Source organism: Mixophyes fleayi, chromosome 8 (genome assembly GCF_038048845.1).
Source record: "Mixophyes fleayi isolate aMixFle1 chromosome 8, aMixFle1.hap1, whole genome shotgun sequence".
Lineage (NCBI taxonomy): Eukaryota > Metazoa > Chordata > Amphibia > Anura > Limnodynastidae > Mixophyes > Mixophyes fleayi.
In genome coordinates this window covers 78239457-78249456 of record NC_134409.1, presented here as the reverse complement: position 1 = coordinate 78249456, position 10000 = coordinate 78239457, and the positions used below count along the sequence as shown (strand labels likewise).

At 41.2% G+C, this 10000-nt stretch overlaps 1 protein-coding gene across 5 annotated transcripts in view; it reads left to right on the top strand.

Moving 5' to 3' along the window:
* Positions 1-10000, top strand: part of EP300 (EP300 lysine acetyltransferase) — a 100380-nt gene that overhangs the window by 87825 nt on the left and 2555 nt on the right. For all 5 annotated transcript variants that reach the window (XM_075182783.1, XM_075182786.1, XM_075182788.1 and 2 more), the window contains 9 exons: positions 148-225; positions 1486-1553; positions 1636-1786; positions 6743-6889; positions 6974-7087; positions 7243-7408; positions 8230-8394; positions 9101-9262; positions 9483-9764. In XM_075182783.1, coding sequence (XP_075038884.1) covers positions 148-225; positions 1486-1553; positions 1636-1786; positions 6743-6889; positions 6974-7087; positions 7243-7408; positions 8230-8394; positions 9101-9262; positions 9483-9764 — 1333 coding nt within the window. The remainder of the gene's footprint in view (positions 1-147; positions 226-1485; positions 1554-1635; positions 1787-6742; positions 6890-6973; positions 7088-7242; positions 7409-8229; positions 8395-9100; positions 9263-9482; positions 9765-10000) is intronic.

Below are 10000 nucleotides of genomic sequence, written 5' to 3'. Positions count from 1 at the left end.
TCCTTCCTAACATACCAAGAAGCAAGGACTGTTATGAGGAACCAACTATGTCTTCTAATCAAGAAAACAAGACTATTTCAGTGTTTCAGATTAGACAATTTATAAGATGGAAATAAAGCTATGGTATAACTATGAGCATCATTTTAGGTATGTGGAGTGCTTGGACTGTGGTCGGAAAATGCACCAAATTTGTGTACTGCACAATGAGACTATCTGGCCAACAGGGTGAGTACTCATTTCCTTGCATGTTTCTCCTCTATGTGCTTTTTACCACCTTTAACAATCTGTCCCTGTGTAGCAGAGTTGACAAATTGTGCTGAAATGATTGTGCATGCTCGACACAGCCTGAAAAGGGAGAATTGTTGTTTTTATCTATTCCAAGGGAGCTTAGCAGGTTACTTGGCTGCCGATGGCTTTTATGGTTACTGGTATTGGCATCATCACCAGTTTAAATCTATACTTTAGCTACAAGGCTTTAGTGATAGCAGGTGCTACATAGGATCACACACTTTTTCTAACTGTGGTCCTATTATATTTGAGAAGGGAATGGGTGTGTATTTAGTTTAGAGCATGATCATCACATAAGGTCTACCATAAGGCGTTACAACATATATGGGGAAGGGGGGAATCACGGAAGTTCCTCGCTGTGGCATTTTAATCTAGTTAATGGTGTATACAGTACACAACTGGTAATTTTTTATTTTAATTTGTGTGTGTAAAGATTAAGTGTTTTATTACTAGTTTGTATTTTAAGAAAGTTAGAATTTTAGGTTTTTGTGAGGGTGGTATTCATTTGGAAAATTAATTAATTAGGTTAAATGTATTTAGTACATGGGGATCTGCCTTATCCGGTGCATTTGAGCTTGGTTGTCAAGTGTAATGTATTTTAAGGTGTTCTTTGTGTTATAGAACAACATGATTAATGGGAACTGTGCAGTTTAAAACTGTACCTAGGCTTTCAGTATATAACTTACTAGATTTGTGTGGTAGTTTGTAAACAAGTAACAGGTTTATTCTGAATTTTTTCAATTGAAGTATACTCTTCCAATTTGATAATCACATATCCAGGTAATGTTAATTCTCACTTGTACAGTAAATGAATCCCCTACTGACTAATTCCTATATACTCATATACTCATATTTAATTTTCACAAAGTTGGTCCCCAGTCATCCAGCACCTTTAATCAATGAAGTCTAAAAAATCCACTTCTATAATTGCTTAAACTGAACCCACTTGCTTTCCTTTTCCCCACTTTGAATACAGCCACCTTATTTCTGTGTGTGTGCGCGCGCTTCTAGCTTTATTTTGGAATCAAAAAGTATATGAGGTAGCGTTTGAATGGCTCTATCTAAACATCATAAGAAAAATCCTGTCCCAAAACCATAACCTCAATTGATCTATAAACCAAGCTCTAACGCTTACAATCCAGCCGAGTAGTAATTCTTACGTTCTGTTCAAATCTAATTCATATTCTTTAACTGCAGTTTTGTATGTGATGGCTGCCTAAAGAAAACGGGTAGAACCAGAAAAGAGAACAAATTTTCTGCTAAACGTAAGTGATCTAGGACAGAGATAGAATCCAGACTGGCACATTGCAGCGTAAGCATTTTATGTTCTTATCACCTTTCCCACAGGTCTCCCAACTACAAGGTTAGGCACCTTTTTGGAGAACCGTGTCAATGACTTCCTGCGCAGACAGGGTAATTCTGAGGCTGGTGAGGTGATAGTACGTGTTGTCCACACATCCGACAAAATAGTGGAAGTGAAACCTGGTATGAAAGCAAAGTAAGTACTGTTTGCAGACGTGTCCACCCGCATTTACTCCATTTATTATTTTAATGTCTTGTGACTTAGCATAGTCAGCTCAAAACATCTCCTATATGCTATAAACACTAAGAAATGGTGTCCACTTTACAAAAGGGATGCACAACAGTAAACTGCTATAAGTTAAACCTTTCAGAGCTGCATCATAGAATCTGTTTTGCTGAATAAAAAAATGTCATGTCTTAGGTTGAAACATGATTCCAGCATAAATCCAGTCAGCCAACAAAGAAGAATTTTATAGGATGCGGCTCTAAAACACTCCGGTCCACCTGCAGTTGTTTGCATGTGCAGCTGAGCCCTTTACGGTCACCCCAGGGAACTTCTGTCGTAAAATATATTTTAATTTCAATATAATAGATTTGTGGCAAGGCTTTTACCATCTCGGCACAGCACCTCCTCATGGGCAGGCTTGCCAAAAGACTTACACACTGTAGCTAGTGTAGGAACAGCAGCTTTTGCAGCAGCAGCTGGTAGCTCTTTTCATCTTCCTTCTATATTATTCCTGCTGGAAGATAGTGGACGGTAGAGGTTGTTTTAGTTTTCTTGTCGCTAACTAGCTGGCCTGTGTCTGTATTACAGATCCACATCCTCGGTTGGGTTGTGCACTGCAGCTATTCATTCTCTCCCATACCTCAGCCAGGCATCAAATTTGAAAGCACAGCTTTAGCAGAGTTCTATCGGCATAATTCGCTATACCTATTGGTCTTTGACCCCCCAATGCACCATGAGAAAAGTATGAAATGTTCACATTTTGGGGGTTATTGCTACTTTTGTTTGTCCTTATTGCATTGTAGCAGGCCAGGCTATCTTTAGACATCCAAAAGAGTAATGTAATGTGACTTATTATGTGCATTTTTCATTAATCCTATCTGGGGGATGCTGCTACCATGGGTTGTGAGTGTAGATGGAGCTGGCACTAACTTTGTTAATGTATCAAAGTTGATAAACCCCTCCCCTCTGCAACCGCCTATAGCCTCTCCAGTCTTAGTTAAGTGCCCAAGGGAGTTGGGCTTACTTTTATGACAGGAAGAATATATTCTATTCTCCTAAATTTAGCTTATATTTTCCAGCAGTGTGCCCTGTTAGCTGGCAGAGCACACTTATTCAGACAGAGAGCCATGCAGCTCTCACACCTGAATATTTTTTTTTTTAAATTTATATTATTTTTAACAAATCAATCAGCGCTGACAAGCAGATTATAGCTGTTTGATAGGCTGCTACCAGACCCGATTACTAGCGCTGCATAAACGGCAAAGAGCTGGGAAATCTGTGTCGGGCCGCCATATTTGATTATACCAAGTCCCCTCCTCAGCAAAGGTGGGGGAGGGGGGTACTTGTGAAACCAGAAAAACGGCCACCAGAAATCTGCTAATAGTGCTACTGCTATCATACTGCTACATAATATAGATGCAGCAGATCGCCCTCTTTACAAGCAGAAAACTTGAGGAGGAGCAGGAAAAAGGTACAATTGTAGGGTATTTATGACAGTTTGCCCCCGGCAGTCTGAAGCAAGTGAGTTGTTCCAAGGGTGCCATACACTGCCTGGGAAAAGAGCAGCGTGTGATCTGCTTTCCTCAATCAGTAGAACTGAAGGAAATAGCGGAAGCATCCTGGAAACAACCAAATAGGACATTCACTGTTCCGTGAAGGTGTCTGGCTTTATATCCATTACAGGAGGAGGACCTCAACCGTTGGGAACAGGGTCCAAGGGTTGGATCACCGGTGGCGTGCTCAGCATGACGCGCCACACTCCGTATCCCAGGGACAGTCACCATGCAGGATACTGATGCGAAATAAAGGGATTTTTAAAGTTTATCTACACTGTGGCAGGAACATCATTTAGACCTATGTTTTCATTTGCATGGGTTGCCAGGGCTATGGAAACATGGGCTGACCAATTAGCAGCAGCTGGTCTGCAAAATTCGGAATTGCTCCCCCTTGCCCTGCATCTCAAAGAGGCTTACGGATATCTGTACAAGGCCGCTCAGAATGCAGCCTCCATTTCTTCATCTAATTCTGCAATCACAGTAGTGGCCAGGAGAGCCTTATGGCTCAAGTCCTTGGATGCAGACACGGAATAAAAAACAGTTGTTAAAATCATTCCCTTATTCAGGGGGAGTGTTATTCGGACAGCATAATGAACTGGACAGCATAATTTGCCAGGCCACAGGAGGCAAAAGTAGCTTCCTCCCTGTAAATGTTCCAAAATCTAGGACACCGAGACTTTGTTCATTTCGGCAGTCCTTTCCGCTCCGCTGGCTAGGTCCAGACACAGACCAAGAACTTTGGCCTCTAGAGGACAATGGTATAGAGGTATGTCTTCCTCCTCCACAAAACGTCCATCTCCCAAGCTTTCAGAAAAACGGTCAATTTGACTGCCTCCCTCCCCTCCTTGCGGCTATTGCTACTATTTAGAGATCAGTGGGCAACGTCCTCAGAAGACTGTTGACGAGAGGATACATGATGGACCTATTGGGTACGGCACCTCATCGATTGTTTGCAACCAGCTTACCCCACGACCCTCGAAAGAGAGGCGATGCTTACATGTGTTGCCTCTTTTTTTCTGCCGGAGTCATCCGCCAGGTTCCGGAACACCAAAAGAGATGGATTCTACTCCAATCTGTTTTTGGGCCCAAAGCTGGAAAGCTCGTTCCAGCATGTTCTAAAATCTACAGCAGTTAAACCGGCACATACGGGTGGTCAGATTCCGAATGGAATCCCTCAGGTCAGCAGTCATCAATGGACTGGAAGCAGATCAATTCATGACATCTATAGACCTCAAGGATGCCTACCTTCACTTATCTATCTGGAAGGCTCATCAAGCCCTTCTCAGATTTACAGTGGGTCCGTCTCACTACCAATTCAGAGCTCTCTCATTTGGCCTTTCGACAGTACCAAGAGTGTTTACAAAAATATTGGCTGTAATGGTAGCCTCTCTTCATTTCAGAGGAGTGCAAATAGTGCCTGATCTGGACGATCTGCTCATAATAGCCTCCTCGGCTCTTCTGCTAAATCAGTACCTGGTCCTCACTATCGGGACCCTGGAGACGCACGGATGGCTCATAAATCAAGAAAAGTCTCAATTGATTTGGTTCCATGAAATTGCCTTTCTGGGACTAATCATGGACACCAACAAAAAAATGTTTTCCTTCCAGAGGACAAATTTCAATCCCAGAGGAACCTTACAGCTTGGGTTATTACCTGCCGCAGACGTCGATCCACTTGTGCATTCGTCTATTAGGAAAGATGGTATCAACTTTCGAGACCATTCCTTATGGTCAGCTGCACCCACACTGCTTCTAATGGGACCTCTTGAGGAAGTGGTCAGGAGGATCCCATCCCATCCCATTCGAGAAGACCTTCAGCAAGGACCATTCACACATCAGGAATTGCCTCGGCTCAATTAAACGTCATGACTGTTGAGGCCAGCCTGTGGAGGTCCAGAGGGTTCTCTCCGCGAGTAGTGAACACCCTCCTTCCGGTTAGAAAACCAGTTTCTGCACGTATTTACCACCACATCTGGAAAACCTACATTAGATAGTGTGAGAACCGACCATGCCACACGTCTTCCTTTCGTCTTCCGCGGGTTCTGGCTTTTCTCCAGGATGGCTTGGATGCTGGCTTTCGTCTTGGTTAACTGAAAGTACAGATATTGTCCCTTTTGGTATATTTTCACCTGCACCTGGCAGACATGCCGGATATCAGGACCTTCTTGCAAGGAGTCCTACATATCCAGCCTCCATATGTTCCTCAAATGGGATCTTAACCTGGTGCTAAATATGCTTCAAGGGTCTCTTTTTGAACTATTGTGCACTGCAGAATTAAGGTTCTTGACTATGAAAGTTATATTTCTACTAGCTATTGCATCGGCTCGTAGAGTTTCAGAATTATGTGCTCTCTCATGTTGTGAACCATATCTTATCTTTCATGAGGATAGGGCGGTTCTCAAACAGTTCCCACTTTCCTACCAAAGGTGATGTCCAGCTTTGAACCAAGAAATAGTAATTCCGGCATTCAAGGGTGGCTCAGAGTCTTCAGGGACAGGTTCCATAGAGTCTCTGGATGTGATTAGGGCTCTAAGAATTTATGTGAGGAGGACATCAAAGATTCGCCACACGGATTCTTTGTTTTGTTTGACTACTCTAAACGAGGATGGCTGGCCTCTAAGCAATCGATTGCTAGTTGGTGTCTACTATTAAGCAGGCTTATGTCAGTGCTAACAGACCTGTGCTAGATCGTATTGTAGCCCATTCTATACCCGCTCAGAGGGGGCGTCCTGGGCTTCACAAAATGGGGCTTCAGCTGACCAGTTGGTCTCCATACATTTACCAAATTTGATCAATTCAATGTATTTGGGTCAGCAGACGCTGCTTTTGGCAGTAGTGCTCTACATGCCGGGCTGTGAGTGTGGTCCCTCCCTTAAGGGGGGGCTGCTTTGGTCCCCATGGTAGCAGTGTCCCCCAGATAGGTTGAAAGAGGATTTTTATGCTTACAATAAATTTGTTTCTCTGATTCCATCTGGGGGACGCTGCGTTCCCTCCCTTCTGCTCTTTTGCTGTGTGGTCTCTGGTTTGTTGCCTCCCCTTCCTTGGGTTTTTATACTTATGCTGGAGAGGCTATAGGGGGTTGGAGAGGGGGGAGTGGTTTGTCCGCTTTTATACATTAACAAAGTTAACCTCTTAAGTGCCAGCTCCATCTCCACTCACCCATGGTAGTCGTGTCCCACAGATGGAATCTGAGAAATGGATTTGTGGTAGGTATAATAATCCTTTTTTCTATTTAGTCATAATATAGCAGGCATATATTTCTTGTAACATATCTTTTTGAGCCTGTTTTTATCTTTATAGGTGCTTTATCCCATGCTGACTCTCATTAAAACTATTATATAATCTTGTAATGCTCTGTTGTATGTTTCAGGTTCGTAGATACAGGAGAGATGGCAGAATCATTTCCCTACCGAACAAAAGCCCTCTTTGCCTTCGAAGAGGTAGATGGTGTAGAGTTGTGTTTTTTTGGCATGCATGTACAGGAGTATGGCTCAGATTGCCCACCGCCCAATCAGAGGTAGATGCCTTTTTTTTCTTTTCCATTTAATACACTATATTTTTCACCTCCTGTTTTTACATTTTTTCAATCTTTTGTTTCTAGACGGGTTTACATCTCCTATCTGGATAGTGTTCACTTTTTTCGGCCAAAAAGTCTGAGGACAGCAGTCTACCATGAGATTTTAATTGGGTACCTAGAGTATGTCAAGAAACTTGGGTAAGTTCCATGATTTATGTTGAACCATGTGTATTCCTCTCCCACAGCCTCTTGGTTTTTTTTCTCCTTTTTTAAATACCTCTTTGCCAGCTCCGTGGTTTTCCTCTAATAGTATGGCAAGACTTTAATCCCTCTATCATCTACTTCACCCACAGGTACACAGCAGGACATATATGGGCCTGTCCTCCTAGTGAAGGAGATGACTACATCTTCCACTGTCATCCAATAGACCAGAAAATCCCTAAGCCTAAACGTCTGCAAGAATGGTACAAGAAGATGTTGGATAAATCTGTGTCAGAGCGCATAATTCATGACTACAAGGTCTGTATGGCTTGTTTCAAACAATTATTTCTCTAGCATCAGTTAGGGGACATTGAAACCATCAGGTACAAAGATGTGTTTAGGAGCTTGAGCCAACTGGAGTCTCCGCTCCTCCTACTCTATATCCTTTGGCTGGGGACCATTCAGGTTCTTTTTTTCCCCCAGTTATTATTCAGAGCTCTGGAGAGGGAACCAGGTCACTAACGCGACAGGCAGTGACTGCGGACCCGATGCCGCTGTTGCAAAATCGGCAGGCAATGTTATAATGAAACATCAATTAAAAGATTGTGCATATAACATGTCTATATCAATTTCCTACTGATCCTTTGTTTTGATGCTTTGTGCTCTGTAATGTCAAGCATGCATTCTGGAGTTATTTGGTGTTTACCAGGCATACTGTTCCATTTGTCTGACTGAGATGTCTTTTTAAATGACTTCCTTGTGTTTTATAGAATATTTATATGAAAATAAACACTGCTTATGGAAGGGAATTTGAACAAAGCATTTTTTTTTTTTGTGTGCGCTTGAACTAATAACTTTTAGACCACTTTACTGGACTAGTAAATTGGAATGCATGGTATCGTGATGCACAGAAATTGATTCTAGAGCAAAAAGTAGAGAATTGAGTTTAACCCATGTTAATTTTGTTTCCCTGTACATTCAGCACCTTCTTAAATTGTAAGAAGTATTACAAATTGGCAGGAGACTATTCCCTTAATTGTCACTGCCTTTACGAAGTTTGATTTATTGAAAATAAAGCCATCACAGGACATCCAGATTCTATCTACTTGGTACTTATATACAATTCCTTATTTCAACAGGACATCTTTAAGCAGGCAACAGAAGACCGACTGACAAGTGCCAAGGAGTTGCCATACTTTGAAGGCGACTTCTGGCCAAATGTTTTGGAAGAGAGTATCAAAGAGTTAGAACAGGAGGAGGAAGAAAGAAAGCGAGAAGAGAATACAGGCAATGAGAGCATTGAGGTAAATATTGTTCTTAATGTCAACTAAAATTTAATTTTAAATTTTAGAAATACCATGGCACTGTTTTACATATAGTCATGATCCTTATAACTGTAACTGCTGCCTTATTTTTACTTGGTTTGCTATGGTTGCACACCTAATAGAGCAATAATGCCAATTGGCAACTGGAAAAATAGATGAGTTTTGTCTGTGCTGGCACCATTTCTTGTGTAATGACCTGCATATTAGTGGTCAATGTTCCATATTACAGCTTTATTAGTTGCAATTCAGTCATTTTCAGCCATACATTATAAAGTAGGGTATAAGGAAGTTTAACAAATAAGGATGGAAAATAAACTGTTCTGGTCTTCTATGGTAGCATTTCAGATAGGTGGTTAGTGAAGAGCAGTAGTTTTTCAAGAGTCCTATGTTTCACATGGACAGATCTTAATTTTGTGATGAGACTAATAAAAATTTAAATTGGCTTAATTACCATATGTTTTTAGCTCATGCTACAAAATCATTAGAAACTGCATGACTTGTTGGGTCATCGCGCTGAAAAATTTCAGGCATTCATGTAAAAAAAATTGTGACCACTCCCATTTTTACTTTTTTGTAAATGGCACTTTACATATGACACCACCATACATTCAAAAATTGTTCATTGACGATCTCAGAATTGTTTCCAAATAGGTTTTCACTCTCTTCCTTACACTTCTTCTCACAGGTTGGAAAAGGTGATAGCAAGAATGCTAAGAAGAAGAACAATAAAAAGACTAGTAAGAACAAGAGCAGCCTGAGTCGAGGGAACAAAAAGAAGCCTGGGATGCCAAATGTTTCCAATGATTTGTCACAGAAACTGTATGCTACTATGGAAAAACACAAAGAAGTAGGTGCTTCTATTGCATCTGAGATCAGTGTTGTGACGGTGCATACAAAGGGGGTGTGCCACTGATTATTAAATTCAGAAATGTATTGACAATCAGTACCTTTTTATGCTTTTGTATACATTTTCATATATGTTGCCATCATTTTTTTTTATTTTTTTTTCCATTGAATGTTTTGAACTCTAGTACTTTGTTCTTTAATACACATATTTTTAATTTCAGGTCTTTTTTGTCATCCGTTTAATTGCTGGTCCAACTGCCAACTCTCTGCCTCCTATTGCGGAGCCAGATCCACTAATTCCTTGTGACTTAATGGATGGCCGGGATGCCTTTCTAACATTGGCCAGGGACAAACACTTAGAATTCTCATCTCTACGTAGAGCCCTGTGGTCCACCATGTGCATGTTAGTGGAGCTTCACACTCAAAGCCAGGACCGGTTTGTTTATACCTGCAATGAATGCAAGCACCATGTAGAAACACGATGGCACTGCACAGTATGTGAGGTGAGGGCATAATTTAATCTATGGAAACTTCATTTACTCTATATGCTAATGTAGTGTGCAAATAAGGCAAGCTTTAAAAAATGTTTTACTAATTTGGCATGAATTTGTCTTTGTTCAGTATTTAACTAAAAATTGGAGAGATTAAGCATTGCATGTACTTGTAATGGATTAAATAAAATGGAGGATTCCCAAAATGAGGAATAGTCCATAACAGATCCAAGTCCAATGATTCCATA